General features: G+C 38.3%; 1 protein-coding gene across 1 annotated transcript in view; it reads left to right on the top strand.

Annotated features, from left to right (window-relative positions):
* The window catches only part of LOC126195680 (formin-2-like), a 247096-nt gene that overhangs the window by 196146 nt on the left and 28311 nt on the right, over positions 1–22639 (top strand). The window contains exons 15-17 of the mRNA XM_049934308.1: positions 11320–11412; positions 11497–11548; positions 21230–21379. Coding sequence (XP_049790265.1) covers positions 11320–11412; positions 11497–11548; positions 21230–21379 — 295 coding nt within the window. The remainder of the gene's footprint in view (positions 1–11319; positions 11413–11496; positions 11549–21229; positions 21380–22639) is intronic.

Consider the following 22639-nt stretch of genomic DNA (forward strand, 5'->3'; position numbering starts at 1 on the left):
ACTAGAAGATCTTGTAAGAAAATCAGTACTAAAATCATAAGCAACTTCTTTTTAAACTGTTAAATTGGCAAATAGGGCTGAAGGTGATTTATGAATAGGTTGAAATTTCTTTTAGGTTACTGATTTTCTGTTAATATTAGAACATGTTATTGATACACATATTTCTACATGTATTTGGGTGAAAAACTTCCTTAAATCTATGAAAATGTATAATGAAAGGGTCAACTCCTCCTTTATTCATACCTGCTGTACAGAAGCAATATGCTTAACCTACAGTGTGTTGTATTCCAGTGGTCAGTTGCTCTGAGAGGAAGATTATGTTGACTGGATTTAATGATGTTAAATCATTGATGTAAATAGGTGGTTGGTTAATTTTACTGCTCAGTCTTTGAATAGTCTTATGAAATAAGGAAAGATGACTTTTTGAACTGACAAAATCAAAGTTCATAGAAAAAGAATGTTCTAGTGTTTGCTGAAAATTTCAATTAACAGCCTTTGCGAGAGTAAAGCATAAAAAAAGGCTATAATCTGATGTACGTAACCATTTGTATTTTACTCTTATTCAGAATTCCCCCTATCCCTTCCCAAAAGTTTTCTGGTGGTGGCGTATCTAATTTTCCATTTCTTGCTGAGGTGAACACCATTCCTAAATGTGATACCATATGCTGATGAAATTAGTAGGAATCTCATCAGTATGTGATTATGCATTGGAGGTAAGCCAATTTTCCCATTTCAGATTACCTTTCCTGACAGAATAATTTAAATGAGGTTGATCTTCACAAATCAAAACAGGTGTATACATAATACATGGATGGTTTGATGCTGACAATATCTTTACATAATTTCACTACAAATCACTTCTCAAACTACTGCAAGGCCCACTCGCTACAACCATAGGAGTATTCCTTTGTTAAATTTTCACACAGTGGCTATAGAGCTAAGGTGTCACAGAACTAGTTACAAAATTGTGAATGTATGCCATAAAAGCAAGGTGATATGTAGGGTATTACCACTTCTTGCATACAGTATGGCTGCTCTAAGTATTCATAGAGAGTTTGCTGATGGCAGTAATTGCAATCAATTGGCCCTCTCATTGTGAGGAGATCATTTTAGCTAGGTAGTATTGGACACTATCTTTTTAACCATCCCCATTTGTTAAGTGGTAATCCCCACCACTTTGTGCTCATTGTCAACTACCTTTGACAGTTCACCATTTCCTGACTGAATGCTCTTTTTATAACTTCTTACATTCCAGTGTGTGTTTACCATATGAGTTATTGGCCTTTTTAGTGAACATCATTTGTGCTGTCAACTTCATTTTACTTTTTGTGTATTTTAGCAGTATGGCAAAGGACACTTGATCTTTGGTTCAGGATCTCTGCTGTGTCTACTGCATATTTTGTGCACCTTTCTGCAAGAGGAAGCTTTTGTTTTTAGCTCTTTCTTTCTGTCAAGTAGGCTAAGCATGTAGTTGCTTTTAACTTCTTTTACTTATTAGTGTTACAAGGCTATGAAGTGGGTGCTTATAACCTCAATTGTTTTTTCACAACAAAACAAAACAAAAGTAAAATAAAATTGTCTCTACAGATAACAGGATAATCAGCAGGCTTGATTTAAAGTTATTTGTTCACTGCCAAAATGCATGTGATACCCTCACACAGCCAACCTACATTTCACTGGTGTGCATGGTCTACTGTTTTTGAGCCCTGGAATCTGCTAGTTGACCAAGGGATAGTGACAATGCCTCTGTGCATTTTGTGGAACAGGATCCTACAGCCTCTCCACCACATAGCAGTGAGTTTTCGAAGTCTGGCACTCGGTAGCCTCAGAGGTGAATATGCTTCATTTGTTCTCTTCTTGCCATTCCCCTTTATGACTCTTCTCCAGTGGAACATTCATGGCATTAGATCCAACAAGGAGGAATTATGGTTTCTCATGGAATCACAGTGTCCTGTTGTTTTCAGTAACCAAACAATCTGGTTGAACACCCAGCTGAAAATTGTCGCAGTGAACATTTTCATTCCTCTTTTCACCTCTTCTCTTTGTAATGTCTATCTTTGGCTTCCCTCTGACAACCATGCCTCCATCCTTGCTACCCTCCCTGTTTACCTTTCCCTGTTGCTTCATAACCTGGGTTGTGAGTAACTAAATCCACTTTCCCTTCTTCCCCTTTTTTTTCCCCTCTCTCCTCCCTGATGAAGGAACAAAGTTCCAAAAGCTAGGAATGTAAATTTTCTGTTCTGTTTTGTGTTATCTATCGGCTGTACTGAGCTGAGGTAAGTACTGGCCCACCCCTCTATCTCTTTGTTAATTTGTTTCACATCTTTATATGAGATTTTCCATTAATCATAAGTATTAGTGTCAATGATGTTGAGGAACAACTGGAATTTGTTAAAATTGAACAGAGATCTAGAGCCCGATGGAATTCCAGTCAGATTCTATACTGAATTTGTGGTTGAGTTAGCCTCTCCCCAAACTACAATCTGTCATAGATCCCTCAAACAAGAAACAATGCCCAGTTATTGAAAAGCAGCACAGGTCACACCCATCTACAGAAGGGTAGTAGAAGTGATCCACAAAACTACTGTCCAGTATTCTTGATACCAGTGTGTTGTAGAAACTTAGAAAATCTTCTGAGCTCAAACATAATGAGATATCTTGAACAGAATGGCCACCTTAGTGCCAACCAGCATGGATTCTGGAAACATCAACCATGTGAAACCCAACTTGCACTTTCCTTACATGACATGCTGAAAGTTTTAGATCAAGGCAGTCAGGTACATGCAGTATTTCTTTATTTCTGGAAAGCATTTTAATCAGTACCACACCTATGCTTACTGTCAAAAGTGTGATCGTATGGGCGATCAAGTGAAATTTGTGACTGGATTAAAGACTTTTTGGAAGGGGGGACAGAGCATGTTACCTTGCATGGAGAGTAATTGTCCAGGTGTTGCCCAAGGAAGTGTGTTGCTGTTCATGTTGCATATTAACCCTTTAAGTGAGCATGATGGATACATCCATCCATGCTCTGCTAATTCACAGTGGGTTTGACAAATATATCCATCTACTGTGTATTGTGGCTAAGAGCTAGTGGGAATGACAAGTATTGGCGTGCCATTGACACTGTGGTGTTAGTTGAGCTTCGTCCACTAGATGGCAGCTCTCATCAGGCAATGCAGCATGTTCTAGGCTAGTTATAACATTGTCGACTTGAGTGCGCATTGACAGTATGCGTCCAGTGAAGCAGCCACAAAAGTGCACCTTTTTTGTCCGTGCTTACTGCTGCATTAGTGAGTGATCTTTTGCAGTGGTGAGAAGAAGTCGTTTATCAGATTTGGAGATTGAGCAGCTGCTTTTGGAAAGTGACGATAATTTCAGTGACAATTCTGAAAGTTTTCAAGATATGGATGTTGAGGCTAGTGAAAGTGAAAGTGACTTTGATCAGAAACATCTGAAGATGAGACACTACTGTAGCAGACGGTACCTAGAGCATTTGTGCATGCTAGTTCAATTTGTAATCAATATTTGTTCACTGGTAGTAGTAGTACAGTTGTGCCTCTAAAACAATATGATGTGATGAGTTGTTTTAAGTGTTTTGTGGATGATACTTTGCGCACAATAATAGCTGGACTAACAAACTTTTATGCAGAACAGTTCCTAGCTTCTCCTCCCAATTTAGCAGCACACTCCAGGGTTCGCAGTTGGCAGGATACTACATATGACAAGGTAAAAACACTTATTGCAATGCTTGTACTTCAAGAAATTCTTCACAAATCAGACCACAAGATGTACTTTTTGTGTGTGTGTGTGAGAGAGAGAGAGAGAGAGAGAGAGAGAGAGAGAGAGAGAGAGAGAGAGAATATCAGTTGACACACCTTTCTTCAGGAAACTGATGACTGAAAAACAGTTTCATCTTTTATTGAAATTCCTCCACTTTGCTGACAATACCTTTTATGACCCACTTGGCACTATCAGCAGAAAACTATTCAAAATTCACCCCATTATTGAGGATCTGTGGCGTAAATTCAGATCAGTATATGTGCCAGAGAGGAACATCACCATTGACAAATCGTTGTTGCTCTGGAAAGGGTTCCTTGGATGGAGGCAATATTTTTCATCAAATCGTAGCAGCTTTGGCATCAAATTGTACAAACTCTGTGAAAGCAGCTCCGGGTATGTATGAGACTTTATTGTTTACACTGGGAAGGACAATAATTATAGTAGCCACTATGCAGACGAAAAAATAGCCTCTTGAATTGTTTTGAAGCTTGCTTACGATCTATTCGGGAAAGACCACTGCATTTATCTTGACATCTGGTACACCAGTCCGGATTTGGTGGACAAAGTAACCAGCAATAACACTGCTGTTGTCAGCACAATGCAGCAAGACAGGAAGGGGTTCCCTGACTTCATAAAAAAGGAAAAACTGAAGAAAAGGGAGTACATAACAGAGTACAGAGGCAAGCAGATGGTAATGAAATGGAAGGACAAAAGAGGCATTGTTATGGTATACCGATGCCTCTTCTTTAGTCTTCTTCTTGTTTATTGTTTATCCCAGCTTCTTGAGATCTCTTGTGAAGAGAGATGATACAACATGTTAAGTAGTGGTGTGGGACAATCAATGAAGTTACACAACAGTTAGTAATTTAACTTTTGAAACCGCCGGTTTATTGGCATTTCTGGAAATAAAACCACTCTCACACTCTCATGCAGTCAGCAAATTTCTTGTAACAGTTTGTCTGTGTAATGGAACTTACTAAGTTGCAAATAGTTCTAACAAATTAATTAATCTGCATTACAATGTTGCTAAGCAACGTGATCAACAAGCTGATATGTGTCTCAATTAAAACAGAACCTCGATATTTTGAATAAACTTTTGGTTCATTTTTGTCAAAATGAGCACTTGTCTCAAAATTAATTTCTGACTTCATGCATTAAGTCCAAGTGCATTTGAAACTATTTACTCGATTCACTGGACAGCTCGATTGCGCACTAGCATGTGACGTATTCCAAATTGAGCGCACAGGTTTCAGTTTTCCCTAATGGGCTAAATGACTCTTTCGTAGTAATGTGATGTGTCTATCTCACATAACGTCTAAATGAAACTGGATTTGTCTCCATTTGAGTCAAAATAACAAAAAATAAAATTCACACTGCAGGTCAGCAAACTGTACATGCCTACCTCTTGCACTCTAAGTGATAACTCGTCTCAGAGTAAAAGCCGCACGTAAAATTGCACTTTTTTATGTGCACAAAATTCGAAACACCTTTACATTAAACAGATAAATTATGGCCAGCAATTACGAATAACATTTCCCATTCTGAATAAACTTCAAGAACTTGTATTTCATAATCAATAAAATTGTATCACCTGAAAGAAACTATTAGTTTGCTCAAAAAGATTCAGATTACAGTCAATTCACTTCTGGATGACGTCATGAGTCGATACTTGGTTGGAATGAATGAAATACCTGTACTGAAAAATACTGTCCATTGAGTAATTTACTGACTTTTATAACAAATTTTGTACCCCTTGCATTGCTCCTATGGTCAGCACCTTCCATGACAATACTTTTTTAAATGTAAACTTGAAGAAGGGAATCATTCAAAAGCCACATATCGTTGATCGTTGTTGACTAAAATAAGAATATGATTGGAGGGGGGGGGGGGGGGGTGTTAGTTAGGTGCGATTCTCAGTTACAAAACTACCAGATGGCCAGTAGCAGGCTGAAAAAAAATGTTATCAGAAGCTTTCCCACCACTTGTTGTCCAAGTGCATACGTTCTGTACAAGAAGCATGGTGCCGAACAAAGTAGAATGAGCTTCATGATTAATCTTGGCAAACAGTTGACCATAGCTTTATGACAACAAGGGACATCAGTAGGATGCCCACCTCGAACACCGAAAGCAACACATCTTACAGCCAGGCATTTTCCAGACCACCTTCCACCCACAATGAAGAAAGGTCAAAAAAGGAGCTGTGCGGTGTGCATGAGAAAAGGCCTTCACAAAGAAACTTCATACTGGTGTGCAGAATGCAAAGTTGTCTTGCGTGCAGCACGTTGTTTTAAAATGTTTCACACTGAAAATGACTTGTAATATTGTGAAAATACAGTTTTGTCAACTTCTGCGATATATTTTATTCATTTCCACCCAGTATCAATTTAAATTTAAATTCAACAACAAAACATGAAGGACAACTTTTATGCATGAGAACAGTATGCAGCACCACCACACATGAGCATGCTGATGCATGTTACCCACTGTGGAAGAGGTGCATGTGCGCAAAGTACCCACTTCATGGGCTAATGACCTGGCAGACAAGATTAATAGTAATCTCAGATGTTTTGTAGATGATGCTGTTATCTATAATGAATTACTGTAATTAAGAAGCTGCATAAATCTTGAGAAGATGTCAAAGTGCTGTAAAGATTGGCAACTTGCTTTAAATGTTCATGAATGTAAAATTTTGCACTTCATAAACTGAAAAAACATGTTATCCTATAATATCATTGAGAGACTGTTGGAATCAGCCAACTCATACAAATACCTGGGTGTAGCACTTCACAGGGATTTGAAATAAAATAATCATATAGTAGGTTGTAGACTTTGGTTTATTGATAAAATACTGGGGAAGTGCAGTCCGTCTAAAAGGGAGATTGCTTTCAAATCACCTGTGCAACCAGTTCTAGGATATTGCTAAAGTGTGTGACCCAAATCAGATAGGACTAACAGGGGATATTGAAAGTATACAGAAAAGGGCAGCATGAATGGTCACAGGTTTGTTTAAGTGTCACAGAGATACTGAAGGAACTAAACTGGCAGACTCTTGAAGACAGACATAAACTGTCCTGAGAAAGTCTATTAACAAAGTTCCAAGAACTGGCTTTAAGTGATTAATTTAGGATACACTACAACTCCTTGAGTGTTGCTCACATAGGGATTGTGAGGATAAGATTAGAATAATTACTGCTTGCACAGAGGCATTCAGTCAATCATTCTTCCCGCACTCCATACATGAATGGAACAGGAAGTAACCCTATTAACTGGTACAATGGAATACACCCTCTGCCATGCACCCCATGGTGGTTTGCAGAGTATAGATGTAGATGTAGAATAATAGTAGAATAATGATGTCCATAATATCAATACTAGAAGCAGTTAAGTTCATTAAACTTCACTGAAACTGACTGTTGCTCTGAAAGCGGTGAACAATGTTACTATCATTTTTTCTTTACAAAATGCTGAGACATGCCAAAGTTCGGGTCCTATAGAAGCTCTGCTGAATGTCCCCCCTATAGCATAATTCTGACCCCTCCAGCCAGTGTCTGTTGTGTGGTGCAGGTTTTGAGCAGCTGTTCACAAGGATGAAAACATATCTGGGCACAACCATTGACCTGGTGTTGCAAGAAATGAGATCCTTTGAGCCAGGTGACATACAGGCTGATTATAATTAAACTTTCAAAATGCTGTAGAAATAACACCACTGGTCAGAATGACATCAAATTACAAAAGAATATTTGGAAAAAAAGTTGTGTGAAAATTGATCAATATGTGCCAGAATACATAAAACACCTGTCATATGCCTGACCCATTGAAGTTGGTATAAACACACCAGGTACACAGCTTTTCCTCCTTTCGAGTCTGTGACGTTTGCTGTGACTGTCTAAATGCAGGATTGCGCTCTGCTTGTAAAGCTGTATTACAGGAATGATGATTGTGCACATGTCACTCTGCAGAAGTTCTGGACACTGAAGGCTTTGAAAAACGACATTGGTCTGATGACTACTGTGGGTATGGAGAAAATGATTCAGAAATTTGAAAAGTTGTCTTTTTAGCCTGGCAGAGGGAGGAAATGAATTGATTCAATGTCAATGGAAGCAGTGGTCACAGCCATGCAGGAGGAGATGAGTAGCGGTGAGCAAATGTGTAATGCATGGAGAATTGCCCAAACATTGGACATATCCATGAACACGGTTTGTAAAATCCTACGACACATCCTTCTTTGCTATCCATTCAAAATTACCCATGTGCCCAAGTTGCTTCCTGTTGATCTCACAGCAAGAGACACCTTTGTTTTAGAATTTCTTTGGAAGCAGACAATGATTGGTTGTGGAAGATAGTGTGGACATATGAAGCCCACTTCAATTTAACAGGATATGTTAGTACAAAGAACTGTCAAATATGGGCAACGGAAAATCCACATGCAAATCAACGAGTAACACTTCATCCTGAAAAGTCACTGTGTGGTGCAGGTTTATGGCATCATTTATCATATGACCATATTTTTTCAAAGAGACAGGTGCCTTTGGTCCTGCTACCTGTACCGTCACTGATAAGCGCTATGAGTGTCTTTTGTGTAACCACATCATTCCAGCTCTCCAACAGTGTGGATGGCACATCTCCACACATTGCAAATCCAGTTACGCAGCTGCTGAAGCATCATTTCAGAAATGCTAGGATTATCAGCCACCATTTCTGTACAGACTAGCCATCCCTATGACTTGATCTTAATCCGTGTGACTTATGGCTGTGAGGCTGCCTTAAGTGTTCTGACTGCAAACTTAGCTGTATTGAAGGCACACATTGCGCAACACATTCTGAATATGACTCGGGAAACACTTTGATCAGTTGGGGAATGTGCTGTTTCTCAATTTCAACTTGTTGCAGAAAATGGTGGACAGCATATTGAACATGTTTTACACCAATCACACGGAAATCAATAATAAGATTTGATTTTTATTAATGGTTTTTTGTGCAGTTTTTGGTCTCAGGACAATCAAAAACTGATGTGATTGATGGGTTTTATGTGGTCTTTGACCTCAGGACAATTAGAAACAGATTGTTCCCATCTGATGTGATATGACCTTGCCGTGATGGATGCGCTTACATAACTAACAGTATCACACTGAATAGTACAATTTGTTTACTGTTGAATGTACACCTTAGGCATTGTTGTACAATTCATTTGTAGTCAACCAGTAGTAAATTATAATGTTTACAGCACCATCTATTGCTACACTTCGTAACTCTTTATTGTTGTTCTGCCACACGTTTCCCCCTTATCTGATAGTATTCCATTGCAATTTGATGTCATTCTGATCAGTGGTGTTATTTCTACCGTAGTTTGAAAGTTTAACCTTAATTATAATCACCCTGTGTTTCTGTTGGTTCATGGTTCAGTCTTGGTGATCCCATGGTCACTGCAGCTGTAAATGAAGATGACATTGGATCAACAAAGGAACATGTAGGGATTATCTGCTGCAGCACCCCATACTCATTTCATCATGTCTGCCTCAGATTGCCCCCTGTACTGCTTTACGTAGAGGATAATTACATAACCTTTATGTTCTATGATGGTGTGGACTTCCAACACTTTGTTGCCTAATAGCAGCAGTACATGATCAAACAGCTTTGCCATTTCTGAAATGCTCACCCCAAGGTGCCAGCCATAACTATCTGCCCTTCGTCAAAGTCACTTATATCAGTGGATATATCCATTTGTGGCAGATATTTTCAGTAGAATGATTCCCCATTCATCTCCGCTCTACTTAGGTACTTCCTTTACAGTGTTTTTTGCCTGATATGCAACCACATAGTACTCAGTCACACAATGGGCAGACCACACAAAGTTTTGACTCGTTGGTGTAACTGCGTACTCATTTATGTTAGTGAGGTAAATATTTTTTTCTGCAGTGTTACTATGCTGTGATTTTTCATTTGATACCATAGTGTAATGTGCATTAATTTGGTAGTTTTTTACTGACTTATTCCATAGTGTTATGGTATGTAGGGTAAGTACCATGTGGAACATACGGCATACTAAATTCTTGTAACTGTGAGAATCATAATCAGAATACAAACAATGAAAAGAGTAATGATAACCATTCACAATTTAGTTTCACAATGTCCTCCTTATGAGCAACACCCCCCCCTCCCCTCCAACTTGCCCCCCTCCCTCTCCATGCACACATACAAAAACCTAATTTGGTCCTAGAATTGTGGTCTGAATGATATGTAGAAATGTCATATTGAGGGTAAAAGCACCAAGGACCATGAGGGTGAAAGGTACTGATGAAGGTTGGGGGGAGGGGAGTCAGAGTAGAACAGCATAAAATGGTATTCATACAGGGAACTCTGTGAGTGTTGTTGAATAGATGGATGATAAAAGCATTGAGGAAGTATGGGGCAGGGGAGGGGGCAGGAATGAGGACAGATACGGTAGTAGGTGTAGAATGAGAGTTAGTGGAAATTGGAAGATGTATTGTAAGAACAATTCCTCACATATGCAGTTCAGAGAAGCTGGGATCGTTGGCAGGGGACATGGTGCGAGAGGAAGGGGTGGAAAGGAGGAAAGTAGCCAAATGGTCCAGTTGGGAAACTACCAGTAAAGTGGAGCATGTTGTGCTCAGTAGCATGCTCTGTCACTTGATGCTCAACTCCTCTTGTGGTCTCTGTTTGGGGAGATAAATTTGTTCAGATGGACAGTTAGCTTGTGTTCATGCACAAATAAATGGTTGTTCAGAAATTAGAGCAGAATCAATATAATGTAGATACTTTGAAAGGTAATTCTGCCTGTGATGCAATAGGATACACCTGTGACAGAACTACAATATCATACTCTGAATGGGTTCATAGGACACTTTTGCATATGGTTCTTTCACATTGAATGACGAGGGGATGGGAGTAGATGTGACATAAAGATGGTTCAGAATGTTTTGTGATTGGGAGGTTAGCAGAATACCAAGAGGGGGTGGAAGGATTGAGGGGATCACATTTCTCATTTCTGGGCACTATGAAAGGTAACTGAAGCTGCTGCAGAGGATATGATTAGGTTGTTAAAGTCAGATGTGATTTTGTGTAATAAGGAAGGTTGGAGGATGTCACTTGATTCATTAGCTGTTGGTTGGTGGACGCTGTATTAAGAGCATTTGTGAATATAGCATTGTGATTCAGGAATAGGGAAATGATACTGAAGATGCAGAAGACTCACTGGGCCACATTAACCCAACATAATATTTTTCCTTGTTATTCAACCACTAAATTTCTCCATGTTATTTGTTTGTGTTGCTTAATGGCATATTCTCCTCTGTCTGCTTCTATGTGGTATGTTATCTTCTTCAATCCAGACTATATTGTGTTGTTGTGTGCTATTTTCTTTAATGGATAAATACCTAAATTTGATTTGATGAGGAAGATATCATTCTCTCTCTTTTTGACCCATTTGTGTCTGGCCTCAATTTTTTTAATGAGACGTGCTGTGTTCTTATGCTCCACATTCATTCCATAGTATAATATGTTTTTGTTATTTTTTTACAGCATGCCAAAATAGAACACAAAAAGTTATTAAGGCCTCTTCAGAAAATAATTTACAGCCTTTCAAGGATAAGATGGAATTATTTGTAACTAGAGGTAATAAAACATTATTGATCTGAGACCTGTAGATTTTAAAGTGCATTGTTTATGGAATATTAAAGTATGTTTGTTTCCTTGTAGCCAAGAAGCAGCTCCTTGGTGAAAAAGAAAATTTAGAAGAATGCAAGCAAAAGTAAGTGTAACTAAAATATATTTATCTATGAAATTATGTGCGTACCTATTTAGATGATGTCTTAGCAAATCCACTAATATTCTATCCAGTTGTTAAGAGTTAGTCTGCACTGTTCTCATCTCTCCACAGACCCAGGAGAATGACAATCCACAGGGCTCCATATTAAGTTTCCTTCTTTTCTCATCACAATTAATGGTGTTGTAGCCTCCACTGGAGGTCATCCCTGCTCTCCAAGTGGATGATTTCTGTATTTTGGCTAGCTCTCTCTCTCTATGGCCTCTGTGGTGCAATGCTCCAAGGTGGCATCTGACACACTTCTGTCACCATTAAGTCTAGGGTTGTGCATAGCTGTTACAGTACTACGGTCCATCCTGATCTGGAGCTCTGTCTCAATGCCCAACACCTGATGGCATTCCCCCAGTTCAGTTTCTTTGGCCTTCTTTTTGATAACAAGCTGACTTAGTTGCTCCGTATCTGCTCTCTGAAAGTTGGTTCTTTTTGTAAACTCAGTGTCCTTCACTTCCTTGCCCATACCTCTTGGTGCATGGGTTGTTCGATTCTTTCCTACCTTTATCAGACATTAGTTCTGTCCCATCTGGTCTGTGGTTGTTAAGTTAATGATGAGCTGCTCCTTCCAAGCTTCTCCTCTTGGACTCTGTTCACCATTGTAGCATCTGTTTGGGCACCAGCGTTTTTGCACTAGCCCTGTCAATAGTCTCCTGGTTGATGCTGGGATCTCTCCCCTTCTATTTCAGTGGTCCCAGCTCCTTGTTTGCTATGCCATCATTGTCCACTTTCCCGTGCTCACCCATCCTATTTGCACTGTGACCTTGTGACATCGCCTGCCTGCTGCCCACCCTCAGGTGGGTCTACTGCTTTGGCTCCACCTCACTTCTCTCTGCCAAGATTTCCATCACCCCTCCTTGTCTCTACATCTCATCTCCTGACCACCCTCCTTGGTTAGTTCCTTGGCTGTGGATATGGACGGATCACTTTTGGGGTCCAAAATCCTCCATCGCTCCAATGGTGTCACATTATTTACTCCACCTGCTCTCACACGAGTTCCTGAATGCTCTTGTATCTTACACAAATGACTCTAAATCCACCAGTCACATGGGAATGCGTTCATGTCTTCTGTTGGTATGGAACATCATCTCTTGATTGCCACATGTCAGATGTTTACCACAGAAGTGATGGCCATCCATACAGCTGTTTGGTTTACTTAACATTCCTCCCTCACCCAAGTTTTGTTATGTTTGGTTTGTCAAATTATGAAAATGAATTATGATGACTGAAACTTATATGAGTATAATGAGAGACTTGAAAGATCAGTTGTTATGTTTATTGTTTCTTGGTTTAGAGAAGCTGTGATGTCATGGGTGAGGTATATGAATTATATTCGAAGCACATTTCTATTAGGGGCAGAAAATGATATTTAGGGTACTATGGAGACATGTGGAGGCTATGGAGAAATATTTTGTGAGGTTTCTGCTGTTGTGATAAAGCTTCTGTAGTTTACTAGCGATATTAAGGTTACATTTTGTGATGTATTCTGTGATGTCTATAGTCATTATAACACTGGTAGGATGATGTTGTGTTAATGACTTGTGATTTGTTTTACTCTTATTTGTGACGTAAGTTTAATTTATGCTATCTGTTGAACTACATTTTTGTTCTATGGTTATGATTGTGCTTTTGATGATGACTGCAGTGCACTGACAAATTTGTGGCTGGGAATTCCAGTTGGTAGCTTTATTGTGTTGAATGTAGTGTTGGAATGAGAGAAATTGCTAGGATAACTCATGAGAAGTGCTGAATATAATGTTGCAGCTGAGGATATATAGATAACACCTGTTTATAAACTACAGAATCTGTCTGATGTATTAACTGCATATCTGGAAATAAATAAAAATGAATTATCACTATCAGAAAAATACTAAGAATAATTCATAGTTTCAGTATAATTAATATTAAAAAAATGAACTTGGCCATTACATATTGCACCTCTAATTACTATGCAAGGTTATTTTAATAAATGTGTTTTAGTAGAAAAGAAGGAATAGTTGGTGCTTTTTTCAGTACCGTGGAGCCTCACTAAACAAGCACCTCCAATAACACACAATTCACATAGTGAGACTTAATGAGCGATGTTTCACATAATGAGTGGTGGTGGTGGTGGTGGTGGTGGTGGTGGTGGTGGTGGTTTAATGTGATGTCACCTGTCTTTCACAAGTGGTGGGAAAATGTTTAACAATATGAACACCTTTTGTAAATGAACAGTGTCTTCAGTACGTACTGCAGTCTGGGTTTAGCACTCTTTTTGGTATCATCTTGGTGCAGCTTGTGATTACACATTTTTGTAAATTTGTGTTCACACAGTGTTATTTTTTTGTTTGCAAATTTTAATAACCTTCACTGAAATGTTCCTGAAGATAAAGCTGCAAGAAGATGAGTATAAGAGAGAGAAAATGAGCTTATAAATGAAATTAAAATCATTGAAAATGTGAACATGGTTGCTGATTTAGCATGCACATACAATTGGTCTACATAAACTATTTGTACTATCCTTAAGGAGGAGGACAATATTAAGGAAACAGATGCTTCAAAGGAAGTGACAGAGTATCTAAACAATGGTTTTGTATTCTAAATGATGTCAGAAGGTTGCTCCTTACATGTATCAATAAAAAGCAATTGCAAGGCAACACTATTAACGAGAACATCATTTGTGAGAAGGCGAGAAAGATTTTTGCTGACCTCATTAAGAAGATACCAGGATCATCAGTGGACAAAGCTGTGGGTCGTTTCAGGAATTTAAGAGAAGAACTGGTGTCCACAGCATTGTGAGGAATGCAAAACAGCCAACTCTGACACAAAGACAGCAGAGAACATCATCAACTACTCAAGATGCTCATACGTTCTGAGGGTTATCTGCTGCAACAGGTTTTTAGTTGTGACAAGAGGGGTCTATTCTGGAAAAAATGTTGAAGCATACCTTTATAATAGCAGAGCAGACTGCATTGCCTGGTCATAAACCAATGAAAGACCGTCTCACACTGCTATTCTATTTAAAAGCAGGCAGTGATTTGTAAATTAAAGCACTTCTTGCTTATCATTCAGAAACTCCATGAGCCTTCAAGAAATGTCAAGTCCAGAAGGGCAGGTTAAATGTGATGTGGAGGTCCAATAACAAGGCTTAGGTGCCAAGTGATCTTTTTTGTCATGTCTTCTTGTTATGGACAATGCTCCTGCCCATTCTGCAGGCCTACAAGACAATCTCCTTGAAATATTTCAATTCCTCTGAACACCACACCATTACTCCTACCTATGCACCAGCAGATTATTCCTAACTTTAAGAAGCTCTACACTAAAGCAGTCTTTGAGCATTGCTTTGAGATGACTGAAGTTACCAAGATCACTTTGAGACTTTTGGAAATATCACTTCAAAACTGATGGCTATGCCAAGATGACAGAAAAGGCATGGGAAGGGTTTATCAAGAGAACTCTCACTTCTGCTTGGCAGAAGCTTTGTCTGGAGTGTGTTGCTGAATGTGACTGAGGCATTTTAGTCAGTACCTGTGGAGCCTGAAGTCAAAGAGATTGTGCCTTTGGCCAAGAGCATGGGACTAGAAGTGGATAACAAAGATATTGACAAGCTTGTGGAAGATCACAGTCAAGAAATGACCACTGAAGAGCTTATGAAGTTGCAGTGTTTTTCACAGCAGAAAGTTGTGGAGAGGCGTTCTTCTTCTGCAGAGGAAGAGGAGGAGGGCATAACAGCAAAGCAGCCATCTTCTGGTGCAATAAAAGAAAGGCTGAAAGCATGAGAGTCAGTAGCATCATACACTGAAAATCATCACCCCAATGAAGTAGTGGCTATGCCCACTACAAATTTATTTGACAATAATGATCTGCCACATTTTCATCACATATTGAAGCTTTGGCAGAAAGAAATGACTACAGATAGATTACTAGTAAAGAAGAATTAGTTAAGTATTGTGAGTAATAAAGTACATAATACTGTGTGTGTAATTTTCTTTGAATAAATGGCATGAATAAGATAAAACTTTTAGTACATTTTCTGCATTGAACGCATCATTATATTTTCCATTAAATTATATGGGTAAATAGTTTTGCTTAATGAGTGTTTCACACTAAGAGTTAGACTCTGGAATGAATTTCGCTCACTACACAAGGTTCCACTGTATTACTTTATACAGTATGTGCATTTTGTATAGGCTACAGGATGAAGATATTCTTTGAAAATGAAATTTTTCTGAACAGCTGACTAACTGGAAACTTAGCACTATTGCTGTGAAACTCAAATGTTTTTTCTGCTGTCTTATAAAAGCCCCCAAGTTTCATTTGTCAGATTTCTCAAGCAGAGGGAAGTAAAAAAAAAAAATGAAAAGATGGGAGGAATCGGGTTAATCTCATAACACAGTTTTACTGTTTTAAAAGAACTTCCTGATTCATTCATTAGCAGTCAGGAAGTTGTGGGTTGGTGAAGGTGATTATGTACCTTTTGGTAATGAAATGAGAAGTAGAAGGTTTTACGTGTCTGTTTTACTGATTTTTATTGTGTTTTAAATAGATTTACTTTGTTACCTCAAAGTGAATTATCACAATACATATTTAGTAATTAGTATTGTTTTCATGCTTATGTATTTTTTTTTTCTTCTGCAAAAGATGTCTGCAGGGAGAAGGGGGGAGAGGGTAGAGTTTCCAAATATTAAAGTTTTCTCAAAATGTAATTTACCATAGTTATCAGATATTAGTCTTAACAATTTTCCTATGATAAAAAGATGTTGCTTTGATAGTTGCACTAAGCTGAAACAAATTAACTTCATTAAGTATGCTATTTGTCTTATAGTTTGTAGGGATTTTTTATCAAACAAATTGTAGATTTATCATCACTTTGTGTTCAGAAGTTGTATTTCTGCCATATAAAAGGAATTTATAATTTTTCCATTTGGTTTCACTTGGAATAGTAAAGTAATTTTCAACTGTTATTTTTAGCATCTTCCCTATATTTTTTCCTTTTTAATTTAATGAGAGACATGCACCCAGACTGAGCATTAATGTAAAAGTCTATACAGACGTTTTTTTCAAGTCATTTTAGTCCTTGCAGTAGTCCATTATGGTTATTGTTATCTTTGTACATGTCTTAATGTAGTATCTCTTACACTATTGTTCACATAATGCACATTTAAATTCTTCACTCAGTTCTTGGAATTTAATGTTGACTCATATTTTAAGATGTAATCCATACATTGCAAGTCTTTTACTTAAATGCTCCTGGTTTCTACTATCTTTGGTCCAAGTGTCATCCATCATGGCTGGTGTGTTGTAGGACACCATGTCTTCTGCCTCCTCTTCCAGTCCATAGTTTCAATCAGTTTCTGATGTGGTCCAGTGGAAGGTAGCTGGTTTTGAAATCTAATGTCCTGTGTGAAATAAATCTCTTGTGAGTTCATACTTAAGTTGGGATAGCATTACTTTTACCACTTGTAGATCCATTTCACAAAAATCATCTTACTTTTTTTATTCTTTTCATATAGCTGATCTTAATTTTGATTCCCTTTATGAATGTGAAATTTCTTCATTACCTCTTTGTACATCTACATACAAACTCTGCAAATGGTGGAGGATACCATATGTTAATGTTACTTCACACTCCAGTTGTGTATGGAGCACAGGAAGAATGACTCCTTAAATGCCTCCTTGCATGCTGTAATTAGTATATTGTTTTGTTCATGGTACCTACGGGAGCAATATATAGAGGGATGAAGAATGATCCTGGATTCTTAACTTAGTCAACTGTTGGCCATTTATGCCACTCTTCTTTGACATGTTTGTTGAAAACAATGTTGTCTCCAGGTTTGAACTAGGTTTCAGGCTACCTTCTACAGCATCACTTAAATTTTAATTTGACTTTGGTTTTCAGCTGGTGTTTTTACTACCGTATTTACTCAAATCCAAGCCGCACTTTTTTTCCGGTTTTTGTAATCCAAAAAACCGCCTGCGGCTTAGAATAGAGTGCAAAGCAAGCAGAAGTTCTGAAAAATGTTGGTAGGTGCCGCCACAACTAACTTCTGCCGTTGAATATATGTAGCGCTACACAGGCATGCTTTGTAGGCACAAAGATAAATACTGGCGCCAAAACCTCTGCGTCAGTAAATAAATTATTTAAAAAAGCTTTTTTTCTCTGCCCCGAGTTTCGACCACTGCATTTTCATACATTATCCAACGAAGTAAATACAAATTCCATATTGTTCATCTTCGAATGTAGCAGAATTTCAATGTACTACGAAAATCCGACTGGCAAGACTGTTTGGGAAGTTTGTCAATATGGCCAACTCTACGTTCTGAATTTTTTCCTACCTGTGAGAAGAGATGGTTGCTAATAGTAACCTGATGAAATGTGAATCACAAGCAGTATTCTCTTCACCATTCACCATAAGAATAATACGAATATAAACATTTTGCCATGTATTCTTCCGTGTTTGTTGCTATCTCATTTAAATACTGTCTGCCTAATAAACTACGAAACTAGAGTGAGACAACAGCAAACGCGGAAAAATATACTTATCGTGTCATGTTTATATTCGTATTATTCTTATGCCTAATAGTGATACAGTCAGAAATGACTCAAGGCAACTGACTAGATTTTTAAATCTAAGATGACTCTAATTTCCGTGCAGAATTTGATGTACTAAAGAAGCGGCCGCAAAGATTTTCAAACGGAGAAAACTTTTCGCCTAACTCTCGTTCAGAACATGTTCTATCATACACAGCCTATTATTTGGGTCTTGTTGATCATTCTCAAAGAAAGCAGCAATGTAAGTGACAACAAATAGCAGTCTCTTGACATTGCTTCGCTAATGAGACGATTCGCCTCTTTTTAGTTGTAAGTAGCGGTAGCGCGCATAAAAGCAAGCCATGCCGCGAGTGGCGACAGGTCGTAAACACGCACTATCAGAATGCGACAAATAATGCATGACACAGTACAGTAATGCATTTTCAGCTTAGAGTGACGTAAACACCTATAACAGAGAAAACGGCACTTATCAGATCAAAGCAAAATAAGCAATCGATTCAAACCAGACGAAGCACGTGAAAAAGGAAGGGTACCCGTATAAATGCGGACAGAGCGCCTGACGCATAGCAATGGCTACCTGGTAAAGCTTAACTGCTAAGCTTAAGACTCAAACCAAACTACTGTAGTTGTATCGTCATTCATTCGACCTAAATTGTGTCTCATATTACAATGGGCCAACTTTGTTTCGATTTGGAGGTGCGGCCTAAAACTTTTCTCTTCCCTTGAATTTCGAGTCTCAGATTTCAGGTGCGGCTTAGATTCGGGAAATCTTTTTTTCCTTTATTTCGAGTCTCATTTTTCAGGTGCGGCTTAGATTCGAGTGCGGCTTAGATTCGAGTAAATACGGTACTCATTCTCATCAGATTTGTCGATATTTTGTTCCTTATTGTGTGGTTGAAGTCTTTCTTTTTCCTGTAAATCCCATGTAAGTGTTCAGTTTTTTGATTCTATTTATGCAACATTGCTTTTCCTGAGATTTAAATTGCTGACATGGGCTCTTTCTCTTGTTCAGTTCATTACTTACTCATTAGTTTGGATAATTAAGTTTAGCCTGACAATTCTGTAGTTCTTATACGTAGACTCAATAATAGAATGACGATTTCTAGTAAATACACAACTTCATGCACTACTTCAGGGCTCGTAATCTCTCTCCCTTCTCCTTAGCTCAATGTGTACCCCAAAAGGCACTGAATTATTCAGTTATAGCATTTATCTATCAAAATGCTGATATTAATGGTTGTACTGCAATCCTGAATTGTTCTCTGTATGTTTGTGATACTTGATGGTGTAATGTCTGATGGTAATTACCAATATTAACCATTGCTTGATTATGTCTAGAATGTTTAAACCTAATAAATGCAAAAACTTCAGCAGCTGTTGTTCAAACATGCACATAATTTTTCAGCAGCAGTCATGGAGTACATAATGGCTCTGGAAAAATATTCAGTGCTTTACACTAAAGAGCCAGAGAAACTGGTACACCTGCCTAATATCATGTAGTGCCTCCATGAGCATGCAGGAGTGCTTCAACACAACATGACATGGACTCAACTAATGTCTGTAGTGGTGTTGGAGGTAACAGACACCATGAATCCTGCAGGGCTGTCCATAAACTTGTAAGAGTACAAGGGGGTGGAGCACAGCATGTTGCAAGGCATCACAGATATGCTCAATAATGTTCATGTCTGGGGAGTTCGATGGCCAGAGGAAGTGTTTAAGCTCTGTGGCAATTCTGGACATGTGGGGTGTCGCAATACCCTGCTGGAATTTCCAGTGTCTGTCGGAATGCACAATGGATATGAATGGATGCAGGTGATCAGACAGGATGCTCATGTACGTTCCACCTGTTAGTTATATCTAGACATACAATGTGTCCCACATCACTCCAACTGCACACGCCACACACCATTACAGGGCCTCCATCAGCTTGAACAGTCCCCTGCTGAGATGCAGGGTCCATGGATTCATGATACAACTTGAAGCAAGACTCAGCCAACCAGGCAACATTTTTTCAGTCATCAACAGTCTGATGTCAGTGTCAATGGGCCCAGACAAGGTTTAAAGCTGTGTGTCATATAGTAATCAAGGGTACACGAGTGGGTCTTCGCCTCTGGAAGCAGATATCGATGATGTTTCATTGAATGGTTCACATGCTGCCACCTGCTGATGAGTCAGCATTGAAATCGGCAGCAATTTGTGGAAGGGTTGCACTTCTGTCATGGCGAATGATTCTCTTCAGTCATCATTGGTCTTGTTCTTGCTGGATCTTTTTCCAGCCCCAGCGATGTCGGAGATGTGATGTTTGCGGTGCACTCATGAGATGGTCATACTGGAAAATCCCCACTTCATCACTACCTCAGAAATGCTGTGTCACATAGCTTGTGTGCTGACTATAGCAACATGTTCAAACTTACTTAAGTCTTATAACCTGCCAGTGCAGCAGCAGCAGCAGCAGCAGCAGTAACCAATCTAACATCTGCACCAGACACTTGTTGTCTTATATAGGCATTGCTTACCACAGCGCTGTGCTCTGCCTGTTTACGTCTCTCTCTGTTTGAATACGCATGCCTATACTATTTGTTTTTTTCCCCAGTGTATTAGCAAGTTGCACTGTATCATATGCAGTTTAAGTTACAGTTTAAGTTACATGGAAGCAGCTAAGAGGAACATTATTCACGAAATAAAAATACTTGTTAAATATTGTGAGCAGCTGAATTCCTAATGCAGAGAAATTTGTTTGATGGAGAAATTAAAGAAAATTGTATGTCCATACATATTATGGATTTTAGTGGTTGATGATTTCCCTGCTACCTTGAGACATTCTTTTGCCCCTCTTAATGGCTTCTTAAGTTTATTACAATGTTACATTGATAGCACTTCATCACATCATGGATTGATTCACATCATGGATTGATTTGCATGTGTGCAAACATAAGTGTTTCGATTATTTAGAGACTAAACATTGATTAAGTAATTTAGATGAATACCCAATGTACTACTGATATTGTTACTTATAAAAAGAAATGCTTATATTCCTGTATGTGTTACATATACTCACGATTAATCTGTTCTGTATTATTTAGATTTTATGGCACTATGGATTTTTATCAATACCATCCAAAAGGTAAAAAAGAAGATGTAACACCTAAAGATTTCTTTGCTTTGTGGCTACCATTTTGCCGTGATTTCAAGGATATCTGGAAGAAAGAGCAGCAGAGATTAATAAAGGAAAAGTAAGCAAAAAATTTATTAAGTGAAACTACTCTAACAATGAAAATTCCAGGGTGCATATGCCAGTTTATTCAAACATATTACAAACATGTAGTTTTGATTAGAATTCTCATAGTCAATTTGAAACAACCCCACAAAATCATTTTTACAGAAATTAATTGCTAATAGTGAATTTTAATTTCTGTATTATTCCCATATTTTGACTCAAAAGTCTCTCTTTGAAGATGAATTTCAGTTAAAAATTCATCATGTAATATAGATAGATTTACTAATGTGACCACATAGATGATATTTAGAAATGGATTTGTTTTCACCACCACCACCACCACCACCACCACCACCACCATCACTTCATGGAGTAAGCTGCACGACCTGTTCCAGAAACCATATTATCCTAAGACGTCTTATACTTTGCTGTCCAATGGGCTTATAACATGGGAATTCTAGGCAAATGATCATGCTACATTCTTTCTACATCATTACACCAGTTGTCATATTTTTTTTTTGGTTTTGCTTTCCAAATCAAAAATCTATAGCTGTTTTCTTATTTCTGTATATTGTATTCTGTCCATCAGCGAGCTGCCTTTGACTGCCCTGAGTAATTTCATTTCAGCTGACACAATTTTCCTTCTGTCTCTCTGCAAGATTAGAGTTGTCTCCCTACCATATACTACTACCTGTACTGCTATTGTTTTGTAAGACTTAAGCTTAGTTTCCCTTCAGGTTTTATATTTATGAGTTTTGGGAATCCCTCCATTCATGCTTAAATTTGCAAAGTTCTTTCATGTTACAATCAATTGTTAGGATTATTTCACATCTGAGATAGCAACTTTTTACTTTCTGTAGCCTTTGAACATACTATTTTAAGTTTATTGAACATAAGAACTAGATGGCTCAAGATGTGGTTGCTGTGGAAATTCTACAGAAATCACAGCCTACCCTTACAGTTTTAAGCATTGATTGTGGGATACAAGCATTCTTTTCTTTTACAGTCAAGTCTTCATTTTATTTTATATTTGGTTCCACAGTTATTTTTTCACTTTATTGTTGAATATGTATTGAAATATACCTTTAAAGTGTCTTAGTTTGTCACATACTGAAAAGAATGAAGACAGAGAAACAAAAAATTACCTTCAGGAGAGGGATCCCCCAGTACAAATGGGAGAGGGGTAGGGGGGGGGGGAGGGACAGAGAGAGGTGGGAGGGAGGGAGGAGCAGAGGGAAGGGGCACAGTAGAGGAGCAGAGAAGGGGAAAAGAAAGG

The sequence above is a fragment of the Schistocerca nitens genome, chromosome 7, assembly GCF_023898315.1.
Source record: "Schistocerca nitens isolate TAMUIC-IGC-003100 chromosome 7, iqSchNite1.1, whole genome shotgun sequence".
In the NCBI taxonomy this organism is placed as follows: domain Eukaryota; kingdom Metazoa; phylum Arthropoda; class Insecta; order Orthoptera; family Acrididae; genus Schistocerca; species Schistocerca nitens.